Source organism: Sturnus vulgaris, chromosome 13, assembly GCF_052056855.1.
Source record: "Sturnus vulgaris isolate bStuVul1 chromosome 13, bStuVul1.hap1, whole genome shotgun sequence".
Taxonomy (NCBI): Eukaryota; Metazoa; Chordata; class Aves; order Passeriformes; family Sturnidae; genus Sturnus; species Sturnus vulgaris.
Window position 1 is genome coordinate 18,052,740 of NC_142255.1, and position 17,464 is coordinate 18,070,203.

The following is a 17,464-nucleotide window of genomic DNA, read 5'->3' on the forward strand; positions in this document are numbered from 1 at the left end:
CCCACCAGGTACCACATGTTGGGCCACACTGGGTCGTTGAAGGGCAGGGCATGTGGCTCCCCTCGGACCTGCCTCTTCACCCTTCTCTTCACCTCCTGTTGCTGCAGCCAGTCCACCTGCAAGCAGAGACCCGGGTCAGCATCATTCATGGGCACTAAGCCTGGCACTGCCCACTGAAATGTGGGATGCAGAAGCAATGCCAGCCTCAGCCTGAACCCATTCCAGCATCACCCCATGCTCTGGCAAACCCCCATCTCCGTGGCCAGAGCTGCTGTGCAGACAGCAGCTCTGTTTGGAAGGAGACAGGACGGATGGACGGACAGACAGGGTGAGCTCAGCTCGTTGTGCTGTCTAAGCCAGACCAGATTCCTCTTCCAGTGCAGCAAAACCCTGGAGCACAAAAACGTCGCCTCCAGCGCGTGCCTGAACTCCCCCTGGCTTAGCGAAGCACAGAAGCACGCGCTGGAGACAGACCACATATTTCAGCGTTTAGTCAAAGTTTTGGAGAAGACTCAGGTGCTTGGCTTAGTTTTTGGGCTGATCCTTCCTGTTGGCTGGGAGGCAGCAGCTCAGCCCTGGGGCTGCTCCACCTGGCTCCAGGGCTGCTCATCCTTTGAGCTCCTTCCTCCCGATAAAATTATAAAAACTGGGGGCTTCACCCAAGCACAACATGCATTTCCCAAAAATATGTCATGGCCACACACGGCTGTAGCAGATCCCAGGGGATGTGGCCAGCTCCACACAAGTATTTTTGGCAGTGGCTGCATGTGAGGTGGCCTTGGAGCCGACCACTCTGACATTTGTTTGCTTTCCAGCAGGGCATGACACGCAGAGAGATCAAACGGGAAATGATCTGGAAAAGGCCATGATTGGGAAATGCTGGTGTTTGCCCACGGTGCTGTGGCAGGAGCTGCCTAAGGTGCTGCTTTGGACGCAGTCACATCCCATTCCCATCAAGCATTAACCACCCCCCAGACCCTTTATTGCCACACAAAGGGGTTTCCTGCCTTTGTGGAGGTGAAACACAAGTTTAGCAAAAAAAAAGGTTATAGAAGTAATTTATAGACCAAATCTTTACAGATGTTCATGCTGGGGAAGAAAGCAAGCACCAGCCAATGAACTATGAGGGCTGTGTGACACATCCCTCTTTGCTGGACACTTTTTTCCTGATGACTCCAAGTCTTTTGGGAGCTGCTCATGGGGATGTCTCTATTGTTGTGACTAAGGTTTTGTAACAAAAGGAATAAAAATACGAAGTGCAACTTTTGTTGAGTTCATTTATGTAAAACTGTCAGCTGAACTGAGTTCTTGCACAGTTTATTGCTTTGTGCCTCGGATGGAGGTGGATGTCAGAAACCCGACAGCTTCCAGCCTAGAGCTTGCGTTTTTAAACACATATATATTATAAAGAAAAAAACCACTGTTGAAAGGGGAAAAAAAGAAAAAAATGTATTTCATAGAAAAATGATTTTCCACGCTGCCTTGGCTGCCGAGAGTGCACCGCTTTGCTTACACAGTGATGGATTTAAACACTGGAAGCAAAAATATAACTTCATGGTCTAGTTAAAAAAAAATAAAAATACACTAAATAGAGGTTATGGCCCAAATAATGGGCTTTTTTCCTTAAAGCACCACTCCCTGGCAACATTTCCATGAGTCTCCCTGCCCAAGCCACAGCTACCACCTTCCCCTGCTGCTTTGCAGGATGCAGGAATGATGGTAAGGCGTGGGATTTTGGGGGTTTTTTGCCAGGAGCTGCCTCACAGGGATGTCTTCATCTCAAACAGACTCCTGATCGACCCCAGCACTGCCAGCCAGGAGTCAATGGAGATGTCGTGCATGGACACAGAGAAATCAGCAGTTTAAGGGCATTGATTTCAAGGAAGGGTTGATAAATCAATGCGGCTGGCATGGGAAAATGGGCAAGCAGGATGGAGTCTGGGGCATCCCTGCAACAGCTCCTGCAGCTCATGAAACTCAGATCAACTTTCATTGCTGATTCAGGGTGGGGGAAAAGCTTCCTGGAAATGTAAAAAAAAAATTTAAAAATAAAAAGAATGGCTTTTTACTACTAGAAATGGCCCACACTCTTACAGTCCTGAGACCCAGGGTCCCTGCTCTACTCCTGCAAATCCTAATTAGTGCAGAATCACAGACTGGTTTGGGTTGGGGGAGACCTTAAAGCTCATCTCATTCCAAATCTTCTGCCATGGACAGGGACACCTTCCACGAGACCAGGTTGCTCCAAGCCCCATCCAACCTGGCCTTGAACACTTCAAGGGATGGGACAACCACAGCTTCTCTTGGTAATCTGTGCCAGAGCCTCACAACCTTTGCAGCCACGAATTTATTCCTAGTATCTCATCTTACCCTGCCATCTGTCAGTGTGAAGCTATTCTCCCTCATCCTGACACTCCAGGCCTTCATCCAAAATCCCTCTCCAGCTCTCCTGGAGCTCCTTTAGGTACTGGCAGCAGTTAGCAATAAGGAGGTGACTGACTGGCACCAAAGACCCCATGAGGAAGCAGCACAGGCAGCCCCAAACGGAACCCTTCACCCTTGCTGGAAACAGAGCAGGAGCTTTTCATGCTTCCCCATCCCTTTGAAATTTCAGTGGATGAGGCCTGGAGCTGGCCAGCCTGGGAAGCTCCACCAAACACAATAACCAGCACACGTGAGGGTGCAATTCCCTTTGCAGCTCCAGAAAAGTGATAGTCTGACTTATCCCAGTGGGTGTGCAGGAGTTAAAGATCCAGGATAGACAAGATGGTTCCAGCACACGTTTGCCATAAAGCACAGCAAATAATTCAGATGGGGTTTTTGCCGTGGTGCATGGCCAGAGGCACAGGGACAAAGGCCATGGCATCCCCCGATGAGGATTAAGAGACTGGAGCAGTGAGGATGGAGGCTCAAGCACTGCATGGACCAACACGAGCATTCCAGTGAGCCAGGAAAGTTTATGGCAATAAGAGCTGCAAGTGGAGCCCTAAGAGGGGTGGCACAGCATGGTGTGACCCCACTCTGCATCCCACTGTCCCTCCCCAGCTTCCACCACTATGACGTGTCCCAGAAATTGCTGGATTTGCTGCATCCTTCCTCCCTCTCCATCACCTGACACATCTCTTGGCTCATCAGCCCCAGAAAGAGCAGCCAGCTGCAGGGTCTCTTGGGGCAGCAGGGCAGCTCAGTAGCAGTGTGGTCACACAAGGATCAGGACCCCCAGTTCCTTCCCTGTGTGTCCTGGAGTCTCCCCTTTCCCAGATTTCTCCTGGGAGTGGAGAGCTTGGCTGTGGTCCTCCGGCCCAGCTCATGCCACAGACCCCCACAGCAAACAAATAACAGCACTGGAAACAATAGCCCCCAGAAGGCATGAACCACCCAACATCTGCAAACAACTGGATTGGCTGGTTCCTCAGGATTTCTGCAAGATTTGTTTCCATCTTCCCAATTCCAGCTCCTGTCCTGTGCCTTGAGGTGATGTTTTCCTGCATACATGCTAAGCTGGTGCCATCCAAATGGATCACTTTTGATTTGTAAATGTACATGGAAGAGGGGGAGAGACAAGACATGCCAACAGGATTTGAACTGATAAGGAAGGATTAAGAGAACAGGAGTTAATTGCTCCAGCTTGGAGCCCACAGAGCTCCAAGGTAAGGTAAAGGTTAATATGACTAAAAAGCCAATTGATTTAGTTTGCATTATAACCAGACTCATTTAAATGGGGGCATTTCAAATGCAGAGAATTTGCCGGGATGCCTATGCACCCCCCTGAGGGCGAACAGCTTTAATTAAAGCCCAGCACACTTCCAGGGCACCAGGCTCCCTTTGCTGAGGTTTCCCCCCGCTGGCAACGCAGGCAGCCACGCATAGGCCATCTCCTCAAAAATGTGCTACAGACCTTGTCCAAATATTTAACAGCAAATCTCTCCGGATAGCCTGGGGAGAGCAGGGCTGCTGTGTGTGTCTGGAGATGTGGATGGGATGTGGGTTGGAACTGTCTTGGGAAAGAGCACCCCAAGGGTGTCTGAGCACCCCAAGGATGCTCAGGCACCAGCAGCTTGCTACAGCATGGGTACCGTCACTAAAATGGCTTTTTCTGTTTTCATGTTCACCTCTCCCAAATAGGCCCTTCCCACCATTAACTCTTCCCCTGTTCTGCACAAGTCACATCTCACAGTGCTCAGGAGGAGCTGGGGGAGGAGGACAGCCAAAGGGGAGCCCCAACCCTTCCCCATCACTTCAAAACCAGCAAGCTCAGGTCCCTCCTAGCCTTCTTCCCCCCCTCCCCATTGCTTTTGTCAATTCAGCTGCGCTGAAAATCCCTTTGGATGCTCTGCTCTAGGAAAAAAGCAATGCAGAGCTATTGCCAAGGATTTCACACATAGCAACCATTGAGGCAGCAAGTGTTGTGGCAACTGGATCAACACCCCGAGCATGCAACAGCCTTTCAGTCCTGGAAAGCTTTTCCCTCTTTTCTTCCTCCCAGCTTTCAGGCAGATGTTAGTGTTTAGTCACTTTTACGTATTTTTCACCACCGCTCTCTGTACCCATGTCCAATGAGTCACTCGTGTGTGCACAGGGCTGTGGCTCAAGGGTAACATGTCATCCCAAGATGTTCCAGCTCACACTTGACCCAGATCAAGTCAACAGCCTTCTCCAGGGACAGGTGAGGACCTCCATCTCACCACCCTGCAGAGGCTGGGGGACACCAGGGTGCCCAGCCCTGTACCTTGGGGTCCATGCGGAGGAAGTTGTGCGGTCCCCGGCTGCTCAGCGTGGAGCGCTTAAATGTCTTGCTGTGGTGAAAGTGGTAGTAGTTTTCCAAGCTTCCAATCTGCAAAATAAAGAGGTTGTTTGGGTTTAGGTTTTTTTTAAAGTCTGTTTTCCCCATTTTGTACTGGCAGCATCAGTGTAGCCGTGCCCTGCACCCCAAATCCCTCACTCCCACAGAGCTCCCGGGGCTCAGGAGGATGCAGGATGCTGGCACAAGCCCCAGTGCCACTGCTGTGACAAACAGCGTTGGTGGTCAGACGCTACACTGGCACAACAGAGCCCGGAAAACATTTTTATGAATTTTCACCCATTAAATGCATCTTTGAAAACTGCCTTTCATCAGCTCCCAAGCAGAAATAATGAGCTAAAAATGAGCTCAGCAGCTGCAGCGCAGTCAGGGGAGCTGTGCCTCATCCTCCTGCCTTCTCCGCCCGACGCTCTGGCTTCGCCCTGGCTGCACATAAGGAGAGGTGATGCGATCCCTGCTCGCCCTGGGATGCTCCTGGGAAGCATGGGATATGTGTGCCTGGAGTGAGGGGTGGCATGGGATATAAGTGTGCATAGCCTGGAGTGAGGGATGGCAGCATTTGCAGGAAAACATGGTGCCAGCCACACCACCCTGCCAAGCCCTGGGGTGGCTGCGCTGCCTCTGGCCTTCTCATCCTGGCATCTGAAGACACCACAACTCCTCTTTTTTCATCTCAAAAGCACGGATAAAGTCCTGGGGCTATGCAATGAATCAAGGGATCTCAGCCAGACACCGCATGCAAACATCCCATGGGGATTCACAGCCAGAGGGACGGGAGGGAATGACCCAAAAGCTGTGCTTACTGGTATGTGGCTCCCAGATCACATAATTTGGGTACAAATTGGGACTTTGCTATAAATTCACTTGTGGCAGAGTTTGGTTTTCTCTTTTTCCTCCCCCCACCAAAAAACTCCACATTCTATGTCAGGAGCTGAATGTTGGGAGCCAGTGACAGTCTCTGTATCTTGCTCACAGGACCAGAAAGGGCCATCCTACAAGCACCCATCTGCAGCCCATGAGGCAACATCTTTAAGACCATGCGTGACCCAGGGGCCAGGGTGACATTCCTGAGGCCAGACCAGGGCTGGTTGCAATGGAACAGCAGGGAACAAACAGGTTTGTCTGGATCAGATGCTAAAGCAGATGACAACTACTTACATCTTTATCACACTTGATACCTTGAGATCTGCCAGTGTCTCTTACAAGCATTAAATATTTAATTAGTCTTGCTCTGCCTTTTATGCCAGGATGTCATTTCACCAACTTTACTACTGTTAGTGTGATTTTTATAATTTATTTCCACTCAAATTCATTTAAACTCTCCCTCTTCCCCCTTCACATTACAGCATAGCTGGGCATTTTCTTTAACATCCGCATAAAGAGGTTGCTCATTGTAATTTGCATTTGCCTTTTAAACCCATTCTTCAAACCATTTGCACTTAAAAAAGAGAAGGAGGGTGCTTCAACCTCTCCATGTTTTAGGGAAACCTTCACAAGGCCACCCTGCTTCTTGCTCATTCTGCCTAGAAATCAGAGTATAAGGCTTACCATAAAATCCTGCAATGGTTTGGGTTGGAAGGTATCTTAAAGACATCCAGTTCCAGCCTCCTGCCATAGGCAGGGCCACCTTCCACTAGACCAGCTTGCTCCAAGCTTCATCCAGCCTGGCCTGAAATAGGGATGGGGCATCCACAGCTTCTCTGGGCAACTTGTGCCAGTGCCTCACCGTGCCTACAGTTAACAATTCCTTCCTAAGTAAAGAATTTCCTCCTTCCTTTTCACAAATAAATGCAAAATCACCATGCAATGCAAAGCAGCAAGAGCACAGAGAAGGTAATGACTTCATCACAAGCTCTGGGGATACATAGCCAGAGCAGCAGGAAAAGAACTCTGTGCCCCACTTCCTTATCCTCCTGGGATTTATGGGCAGAAAGATAAGAAAAACCTTCCCATGCTGGGAATACCTTGAAAGTCTGAGCAGAGGCTGGTCCCGGTGGACCAGCCTGGTAGACCTCCAAATGTCCTGTTTCACCTAAGATATTCTAAGGAGAAAAACTTGTAAATGTCATTTTTCTTTTAAATGAAAAAGGATTTTTTTGTCCTCCTTGTGGTCAGTCAGCAATGCAACCCCATCTCACCCAAACCATTTTATCTGTGCAAAGTACAGCTACACCAGCATTGGTGCCTTCCAGAAGGGTGGATCCAACTGGGAAGGCAGTGAGTACTCCCCTCCTGGGGACACCACCCATTCCCATCAGGGACAAGGGGTCCAGTCGCTGAGCTCCTGCCTTCAAGAATGCAATTCTCAAATGATCACGGATGCGTTCAGCTCTGTAAGGATCAAGCCAAGAGCTGTGAGATGACAGGAATCCAGGAAAGCTCCAAATACAGCCCCAAATTAATTCCATCCCTCTCCTGTACTGCAGGTGAGACTACTGAGGGTGTGGCAGCCCTTCCAAAACTGGGTGTCGGACACTACGCATGGAAAAATTAATATAAATCCTGCAACCAGGATAGGAAGGGGCTCAGCATCACCCCCGAGCCCGCAGCGCTGGCCGGGGCTCCGGCACCGCGCGGTCCCCGCAGCGCCCTCGGCCAGGGCCTGTCCCGGCTCGCCCCGGCACAGCCGGGGAACAAAGCCCGGCGGGGAGGAACGAGCAGACCAGGAATGAGCAGGCGTTCGAGGGTGTAAAAGCCGTTTCTTTTGTTTGGTTATTTGCTTCACTTAAACAGAAGTTGACGCAAGTGATTCCCCACGGGAAATGTCACTCTGTCATGACCCAGAAGGGTTTAGAGCGTCCTGGCTCTTGGTTTGGGCACCGGAAAATGCGTGGAGAGCTCAGAGCTGTGTGTGCCAACCCCGGCAGTGCCTTTTCCAGGCATGTCAGGAGCCTCCAGGATTGCATCGCAGAGAAAAAGAGGTCACCAGCCACCAAGGCAGGGCTGAGCCTCCTTGCACACGGCTGGGTCTTCCAGAGACCATCACCTCTCCTCCTCCCTCACCACTTTAGACTCCACACAAATAACTTCCCAGGGTGATAATATCCTTGACAGAGTTCTCCAGCAGGTTTTGTCCAGAATCAGGCCCCCCAGGAGGGCACATCTCACTGGGGACAGTGCTATCACCAAGCAGCTTCACAAGCTGATGGTGCAGGAGGAGAAGAGGGGGATGCCCATGTCACATACCATGAACCTTGAGCACAACACTGCAAATGTCACACATGACACACGTGCAGGGAAAGCAGTCCTCAAGGCTTGACCCTGGACAGGACCCAGCAGAAAAAGCCCAAAACCCGGTGGGAAAAGCTTGGAGAGATAGAGAGCTGAAGGCAGGGCGTTGAGAGCAGCTGGGGAAGCCCCAGCGGGTGCACGAGCTCCCAGTATCCAGGGGAAAGGCGGGAACCAGGAACACCCTGATGCAACCACAGAAATATTTCCCCTGCTCTCCAGCCTGCACAGGGCTGCCCCGGGGAAAAGACTCAGGGGGGAAGGATGGATGCTCCAGTGGAGCCACACTGTGCCCATGGGCCAAATGCCTCCAGCATCTTTGGGATGAGCTCACATAGCCGAGATGCTGGGGAAGGAGGGAGGGGTGACAGATGGTCCAGCAGGGAAGGGACACAGCAAAACCCCAAACCAGGAGCTGACGTTAGGCTGATGCAACTTGGGAGAGTGGGAAGTTCAATCAAGATATTCTCTGGCTGAAGAGGGATAAACAATGAAAAGCCCTTTGGGTTGCACAACCACCTTCGCCCAGCCCTGTGATAGAGGCAATTGAACAATGAATGTTATTTTCTCCTTGGTAGGATGGGAGCCAAGCTTGCAGGTAGGAGACTGAGGGTGGGATGTGAGGGGTTATCCCCCACGAGAGGTCACAGACACGGGTGCAGGAGACAATGTGCCCAATTCAGCCTCCCCCCAAAAAAATTGTTTATGCAGCACCCCGTGACTTTAATTATAGTTAAAAGCAGGGTTGCGATATAAAGCAAGGTTATAATTTGTAGTCCGGGAGACACCTTGGACAGAAGGACAACCTGAAGTGTCACCCAGCCAAAAAAGCACAGGGCACCGCCATGGCAATAAACTCTGGAACAAACTCCGAGGACACGAGCCTGCATCTGGGATTGCAAAGGATGAGGAAATTGAGAGGAAAACGAGCTGCTGTGCGGAAAATCGCTTTAAAGACACCAGCATTCTGCGGGGGTTTGAAAGCAAAAGTTCTCTGTGTTCCCAAGCTCTCCGATAAACCCGGGCCAGAGAGTCCAAAGTTTGTTGAACCCAACTTTCCGGGGTGGGAGGAACTTGTGCAACCCCCCAGCGGTGCGGGGCGAGGGCACCCCGAGGAGGGGCATCCACCCGGGGGGAGCCCGCCCCCGGGCCAAAGCGCTCCGACAGCGTCCCCGCATCGTCTCCATTCTCATCCCGACCGCTCCGGGGGGCTCATCTCCCGCTCCTGGGACCCCCGGCACCACCTCGGTCCCGGGAGACCCGGCAGCTCGGCGAGACCTCCGCCAGCGGAGAGATCTCGGGGTCCATCTCCCACTCCTGGGATCCTGCCCCGGTCCCGGCAGTGCCGGCAGTTCCGCGGAACCCCTGCCGCCTTCCCGGTCCCGGGACCATCGTCAGCTTCCCGGTACCGGGAGTCCCGGTGCGAGACCTCGGGCAGCTCCCCGGCGCCGAGCTCCCCACTCCAGGGATCTGCCGCAGCTCCCAGCGCCGGAATCCCCGGCAGTTTCCCGAGACCGCTCCGCCTTTCCGATCGCGGGACCCTCGGTAGCTTCCTGGAACCCTCGGCTCCTCTCCGGTTGCGGGACCCCCGGTGTGAGACCCCCGGCAGCTCCCCGGTCCACCCGCCGGTCCCCAGCGCGACCCTCCAGCCCCGCATGCCCCGCTCGGGTGCCCCAGCACCTGCCCGCTCCCGGAGCCCCCCGCCGCCCCTTACCTGCCCCAGGCTGATGTACCCGTAGGCGGCGGCGAGGCGGGCGGCCTCGGCGGGGCCCCCCCGCACCCGCACGGCCCAGTGGTTGGTGTAGACGGTGCGGGCGGGCTCGGCGGCGGCCCCGCGCCCGGGCAGCGCCAGCGGCAGCGCCAGGGCCAGCAGGCAGAGGCGGGCGGGCGGCGGGGCGGCCGCGCTCCCCGCGCCGGGGCCGGCGGCGGGCATGGTGCGGGGCCGGGCCGGGCTGGGCGGAGCGGGGCGCTGCGCCTTTTAACCGGCCCCGCAGCCCGCGGGGGCGGGGGGATGCTCGGGGGGGGCGGGGAGGGCCCGGGAGAGCGGGCGGACGGGGCGGCCCCCGGCACTGCCCCCCCGCGTCCCCCCGCCTGCCGCCGGGCAGCCCCGCTGCGTGCCCGGCGCTGCTCCCCGGAAACCCCCCCGCACACCTCTGCAGCCCCCCTGCCCGATTCTGGGCAGCTGCCCGGACCTCTCCGTGCACGGCTGTGTCCCTTCCCCGCGTGTGTCCGGACAACTCCCTGTGCCCCTCGGCATCCTCCCTACCCGTCCAGGCGCTGGTCCCCGGACCGACCCCTGCATTCCCCCGCGTGTTGCGGTGCTGCTCCGCGGAGCCCTCCCTGCCTCCCCCTGTATGTGGCCGTACAATCCCGTGTACCCGCTGCATCCTCTCCTGCGCGCCCCGGTGCTGCTCCTTGAACAACCACCTGCAACCCTCCCGCATCCGCCCGCATCCCTCTGCATGCCCCAGCACTGCCCCCCGGGTTTCCCCCCGCGCCCCACTTCATCGTCCTTTGTGCTCCCGATTCCCCGGAGCACCTCCCCTCCTTCTCCCGTAGGCAGCCCCCATGCATCCTCCCTGCTCGGCTCCTCAGGTAACCCATGGCACCCTTCAGAGAGAGCCCCCGCATCGCCCCCGTATCCCCCTGCATGCCCCAGCACTGCATCTTCTTTTGTGCATCTGCATTCCCCCCGGGCAGCCCTCCATGCATCCTTCCAGATCTGCTCTCCAGGTACCACCTGAACCCCGCGGAGAGATTCCTCACATTGCCCCTGCATTCCCTCAGCCAGCCCACCATGCATTCCCTGGCTCCATTCCCCACGTAGCCCCTGCATCCCCCTGGGCAGCCAATCTGAGTTCCCCACCTCCCCTGTCTCCCTGGAATGCGCTGGCACTGCCCACGTCTTCCCCACCCGTTCCCCCCGTTCCCCCTTCATCCCCCAGGCATCTCCCTCACCCCTCTGTAATAACCCCACAAGCACATCCCACTGCACCTCCCCCTGCATCCCTCCAGCACTTCCCCCACATTCCTTGGGCATCTCCCCTCCACCCCCAGCATCCCCCTGTACCCCTACGTGTACCCCAGCCAGCTCCTCGTGGGCTTGGGAAAGGCCAAGAGGAACTGGCTGGTGGGGAGGGTTTTGGGACAGAATTGTGGGGATAAACGTGGCCGTGGACACCCGAGGAGAACCACCATAAGCCACGGGCTGGGACTGGAGTGCTGACTCTGCCTCCCACGGATGCCATTCAGAGAACAGCAGAGACCTCGTGGGATATTAGAAACTGGGCTTTGTTTGGGGAAGGTGGTGGAGCATACAAAGGCCGGGCTCAGGAGCGGGCCAGGGATGCTCTGCTCCACAGCCCTCCCTGCGAGGCTGACACGGAGCTGATGACTGCCCGAAATGAAAGGATGTTTCAGTGGCGTTGCATTCACTCACATCACACCAGAGCTTTACCTGAATCATATTCGAGCTTCAGAAATGTGCCTGGGGCTCCCTGAGAAGCTGCATACACAGGCTCTAGCTGGGATGGTCTCAGGGTGGCTGTGAGTCCCAGAGTGGGTGTCATCTGTTTTCCAGACCCTGACCAGATTTGACTGGTATTTGGGGCACAAGCCCCACACCCCATCCATCATAATACAAACATCTTCCCGAGCCCAAACAGATTTGCAAAACCCACCTGGGTGTGGGGAGGCGAGAGGGTGTCCAAGGAGCAATAAGTACAACCTACCACTGGAGCTGGAGGGGAAAATCAGTCTGGTGCCACCCACTTGTACCAGCCCTGCCACTGGGCAGGTGAGCTAGTGACAGCCTGAGGAAATAGAGAAGTACTCCCAGCTCAGCCATGAGATTAATCCAAGGGAAATTTATAGGGAGCCTGTTCTGTATCAGACAGGGCCAAAATCCTCTGGCAGCTCCTGTGCTGGCCTGGCTTTGACCCATTTGCAGGCAGCAAATACACGGAGGGGCCAGATGGAGGTGAGTCCCTGTGTCACAGGCAGGCTTATCCTGGGAAATTACAAATATCAGCAAAATGGGAATTTGTAGGGTTTCTGTGTGCAGTGTTGTGCTGGCATTAGGGATGTGACAATTTGCTGCCACAATTTGCAGGCACTAGGGAGTCTGGTGACTGTGCTCACTATCAGATGTTGCTCAAGGAAATCACTGTGGGTTATCACTGCAGGGACACTGGAGCCTCCAGGGCTCATCACCTCACATGTCCTCACAGAGCTGCCCTGTGAGCACCCTGGGCAGAAATGATGGGTTGTGCGTGGCCATTCCTTCTGATTATGCAGTGAAGGATGGTTTCCATTAGCACCAGCACATTGCAAATCCAATCCTCACTTCCTATCTGGTTTATGGGCTTTTCCTCAAGTTTCCCATTGATTAAGGTGTGTGAGATGGATGAGCAGGGCTGACGGGTGCTGGGTGTGCTACGTGTGCAATGCACGTCCAGAGAGATGCAGTGGGGCAGAACCAGAGGAGAGGTGGGAATAGATGAAAGAAAATTCTTTGGTTTCAAAACATCCTGGCTCTGCTGGGGAAGGTCTGAGGGTTGTCGGCAGGGGATGCAAAGGAGGGGCACAGTATCTCCACAGGGGGCAGAGAAGGGCGAAGGAGCTCTGGCAGCAGCAGGAAGGGCTTAGGTTATGCCAGTGGGAAAAGCTTTCTGAAGCTTTTCAGAAGAGAGTGAAGACAGGAAAGGGGTTGCCTTTGTGGAGGTGTGTGTGCAAAACCTCATTGTGTCTGTATTAGGCGCTGAAAAACGGGCAAATCCCAGGAGAATCAGACTGAATCCACGTCTGGAATTGCTCTGCATTCCACTGCAATAGTCATCAGTGATCGTCACTGCCATCAAAACCTAGCTACGAGCTGCACCACTGGCATTCCATCCCAAAGCCATTCACCACGACTCCCGATGTATCTGGGGAATAGTTACTGGTACCTGGTAAAAGTAAAACCATGGTGTGGGTCCAGTGGAGCCCAGCCTGCAACACCATGTGAGCTGGGTGAGACCCATGCCCAAACACTGCCTGCAACGTTGGAACCCAGGTTTCGGTGCTCCCTGCACTGCTCCTGACCCATCTCCCACCGACATGATTTTGAAATTCAGAGTGGCAGTTTTCCCAGATGAACCCAAGGGATTTGCCAGGAGTGTCAAGAAAGACAGACTTTGGCTCCACCTGCTCTGCAGTGGATGTAGACTAGGGCAGAGGCTTCAGTTAACTCTTTTCCTGGGATTATTTGAAAACCTGGAGAATTACAGCAAGCCACTGACTATACAATAAATTTTGTGAGCTGAGAGGTGAAACAAAAGCTGCTGCAAAGGAAGCATGGAAAGAAGCACTGCTGAACCAGTAACATTTAAACTCTCCTGAATAAAATTCACAATAACCCTGACATTTTATATCTGTCCATGAATTATAGTTAAAATCCCACCATGTCCCACTCACGCTCGTTGCTCTGTACTGCAGTAAGATTACAGCAAAGAGCTGGACGAGCAGGGAAGAATGTAATTTAAATGCTGCTCCTTTGAAAACCAAGCCCTTCTTTTTAAGGCACGTTCAGAAAAGGAAAGTACAAATAATGCACCCAGAAGGTGCTATTTTTTCCAGGGGTGGGATGGCAGGGCTGGCACTGAGCTGCCTGCCCTGGGCAGCAGGACTATCACTCTGTTCCTGCCTGTGGAGGAGGGACAGGACAGTGGGAGCTGTGCCTCTGCCTGCTCCAGTACAAGGAGTTAAGCAAACAAAAGCTGTTTTGCAAACACCCACGGTCCAGAGGTGTCCCTGGGATATCAGGACAGGGAAGCCACTTGGCTTGGAGTCATCAGCCAGCCTTGCTGGCAGGAGCTGCTTAGTGAAACCCCACAGAGCCCGGGCCACAGGAGCTGGGGTTTTATTCTGTGCGTGATGAGAGCCTGTCGACATGGAGATTACAGCACAAATCAGGTTAAAACCCATTTATCTGACCCAAGCAGAGCCCGTGTGCCAGGATGTGCAGAGGCATGAGTGGGGCCATCGCTGTGCTGATGGCTGCAAACTTGTCCCGGAGCTGGAGAGCCCGACAAACCCTGTCCATGTAGCTGTGTACAGTGGGCATGCAAAAATTAAACCAGCACATCTGGAAATAGCTCTTTCTGTAGCTCCCAGGTTTAACCAAATGAATGAAATTTGCACTGCCGTAATTAAGCGATGCGGTTCAGGATCTGCACCGGGGAGTTACTGCAGCCTGACTCTGCACTCTCCGGTGACAGGCACGTGGAAGAACCCCCAGCTCCAGCCCCTGCACGGCTCGGCTCCAGTGCTGACTTCTCACCATCAGGGTGCCCATTAACACCAGCCCATTAACACCAGTTCATTAACACCAGCCTTCAAACCTGTCCGGCAGCACAACGCCTCCAGCGTCCTCCGGCAGCTGCCTCGGCTCACTCCAGCACACAGCAGCGATGGCAAAGCACCGGGATCTCGGCTGCAGTCCCTGCTCCTCTCCAGGGACGTGTAAATCTGCGGGACAAATCAGGATTTTTCCATTTGAACTATGTTAAACCACGACACATTTATATTCACTCATCTCAATTTCTTTTTTTTCTCTGCTTGCCCTTTCAGGTGTTAAAATAACCCCAGACTCACTAGTGGCCAGATGGTTTTGGGGATATTAATGGTAAAATTCTGCACACAAGTGAGCTGCCAGTGAAACTTGCCAATGGAAAAATAAGATTTGGAGCCTCCCTGGAGCTTCATCCCCATGGCTGATGTGTCACAGCAGCACTCGGGCTCTGGCAATGCCACTGCTGCTGTCAGCGTGCAGCAGCCACCAGTTTTGCAGCTGGGAAAGCCCTGGGTGAATTCCCAGGAGATTTATGTTCACTGGAAAAATCCTGTCCCTGCCTTTTTCCTTCCCTTTCTAAATCTGGATTAAGCTTTCAGTCTGAAGAGGTGACATCAAATGTGAGGGAGAGGAAGGAGGGGAGGAGGTGGAGCAAGGCCCAAGGAGGTGTGGACAAGCAGCAGCTCTGTGATGGTGCCCAGCCCTGGTCACAACACTGCAGGTACAGGGAAATTAATGTCCAAATTCTTGAAACACCCATTTTATAAATCATTTTATAAATCTCTGATCCCTGGCAGCTCTCAGTGAGAAATGGGGGAAATTACAGGGGAAAAAGCACTCCTGCCAGGGTGGAAGACTCAGAACCACAGGAATCACCAAGGAGGATGTGCCAATGGTTTTCTGCCATCCAGCACCTCTTCCAAGCACTGAAAGCAGCAGCCAAAGGGATTTAAATTGGGGATTAGAGAGGCTGCCTGGCTGCAATGATACACTCAGGGTACAGGGAGCAGAGCATCCCCAGCACCAGAGGTTTTAGCTGTAATTAGACCAACATCTGTCCGGCGATGGTCGAGGCTTGCGCAGTCGCTGTGTTGCTCCAGGCTGGATTGGAGATTTCCCACAGGCTCCTCCTGCTCTGCTTTTCTGCAATTTCACAGATATCAGAATTTTTTTTTCCCCCATCTGATGTGTTCTTCCTCTCCAAAAAGATTAAATCTTGATTGTCAGGTACTGGTGTAGCAAGCAAGAAGATTTCCCTGCCTAGTCCAAATGTCATCCTAGTAAAAATGTTAGTAATAAAAAATAAAAGAGAAGGGGCCCGTTATGGACTCAGGCCTGAAAAAATATCCAAAAGATGGATCCTGAAGTTTAGAAACAATTGAAGCTCAGTGGCCTAAGGGCACTCTGGGGACTGCTGGGTCCAGCACACACATTCATAGGGTGGGGAAATTAATCAAAGATGATTGACTGTGTGCTGGTCTTGAACTAAAAGGGTACAAACCCAAGCCTTTTCACTCATCTCAAATAGGTTTGGGGTTTGTTGTTACTTTGGAAATTAGGGCAAGGAAGGAAAAGGGTGGTAGAATAGGGAGATGCTTCACCTGGCGAGGGTGCTGGGACAGGGAGGGGACCACAGGGATGTGTCCTGGTGGCACCCATCCCACATGTGAAATAGGAATCATTCCACCTCTCCTGGTTGTTCCCACCATCCCATCATTCATCTGTGAGCACTGCACTGGGGAGAAGCATGGGAGTTAAGAGGGTGCTGGTAATAAACTGAGCCAACCCAACCCCACCCCTGGAAGAGCAGGTCTGGGAAAAGCCGGTTACACCGGTGCCACATGGGGGATGTGTTGTCACCATGCAGTGGGAAGCCATTACAGGTTCCCCCAAAGAAAGCATGGCTCTGCTGTTGGAATGATGGCTCCAGGGCTGGACTTAGGATCAAAAGTTCCTAGAAGGGGCTGGGGGCCACCAGGAAGGGACAGCTGCTGTTTGCTCTCTATGGTGGCTTTGTCAGATCAAACATAACTTTTCAATTTCACCCCCAGGTGGGGTGATATACCAAGGACGTGGTTGTGACTGGCACAGGATGAGTCTCCCCATTGCATTTTAACTTCCCAGCAAACCCCACTGCACTGGAGCAAGCACTAGGAGCAGAAACACAAGAGAAGAGAGGTGAGCCTGGGGGTGGAGAGATGCAAAGATCAAACCACCAGCGATTTCAAAATAAAATCCAACAGCCCAGAGAAAACATGGTGTGTCCTTGCCGAGGCTATCATTTATGCCAATTAAGAAAAAAAAAAAAAAAAAAAAAACAGAACTGGCATGGCACGAAGGAGAGCTGCATGGTATTTCCTGAAAAGGGTGTGGGGAGCATCCTTGGAAAGCCTGCCCTGCACAATGTGCTTGCTGTTTCCAGAAAAATAAAGTTTGCTGTGACCCACCTGTCCCTGAAAAGCAGCTATTTAGGGCTGGAACATGGTCAGCCCAGAGTCAGTGGCTGGGTCTGTCCTCACTGCAGAGCAGCTGGCACCTTTGCCAGGATTTGGGGTTTGGCATTTACCTGCAGTTTTTTAATTGCTGCAAAATGTCTTAGAAAAAAATGCAGGATAGCTGCCCAAGCACCAAGAGCTCACAACTGAAGGTCTTTCCTCCACAGCTTTTGGATGGTGGCCATTAACCCCTCTACCAGCCCACAGAGCCATGACAGAACAGGACAGGAGGGGTTTTCTCCTTTGCCATCTTTAGATTTTGGGAGTATCTTGACTGAGCTGGGAATCTGGGGGGTTTAGAGCAGCAGCTTTGGGGTTTGCCAGAGAGATAGCTGTGGGAGTGATGGGTGAGAGCAGCCCCAAGGGGCAGTGGAGGGGCTCTGCTGCAAAGGACAGGAGGGCCCCCCTTGGGAAGGGACGGTTTTTGGTGGACAAGGGAGTGTCCCATGGTTTTTTGTGTCTCCTCATGCCCTGGCAAGCCAGGACCAGGACTCACTCCCCATCCCAATGGCAGAGAATGCTTGGGGCATTTCTGAAGGTTTCGGCAGCATAGCAGAACTTGCCAAAGACTAATCTCCAAGTGAACTTAGCTTCAACATGGAATTTCAA

The 17,464-nt window shown here is 53.3% G+C and overlaps 1 protein-coding gene across 2 annotated transcripts in view; it reads right to left on the reverse strand.

The window, feature by feature from the left end:
• Nucleotides 1-10,428, reverse strand: part of PCSK6 (proprotein convertase subtilisin/kexin type 6) — a 34,557-nt gene extending 24,129 nt beyond the window's left edge. Inside the window, exons 1-3 of one of the 2 annotated variants that reach the window (XM_088172666.1) lie at nt 10,408-10,428; nt 4,730-4,834; nt 6-116 (exon numbers count right to left, since the gene is read on the reverse strand). In XM_088172666.1, the coding sequence (XP_088028792.1) occupies nt 6-116; nt 4,730-4,834; nt 10,408-10,416 (225 nt within the window). In that variant the 5' untranslated portion in view covers nt 10,417-10,428. Of the gene's footprint in view, nt 1-5; nt 117-4,729; nt 4,835-9,743; nt 9,963-10,407 lie in introns of those variants that run through there. The other variant, XM_014874638.2, reaches the window with a different exon arrangement.
• Nucleotides 10,429-17,464: the final 7,036 nt, after the last annotated feature.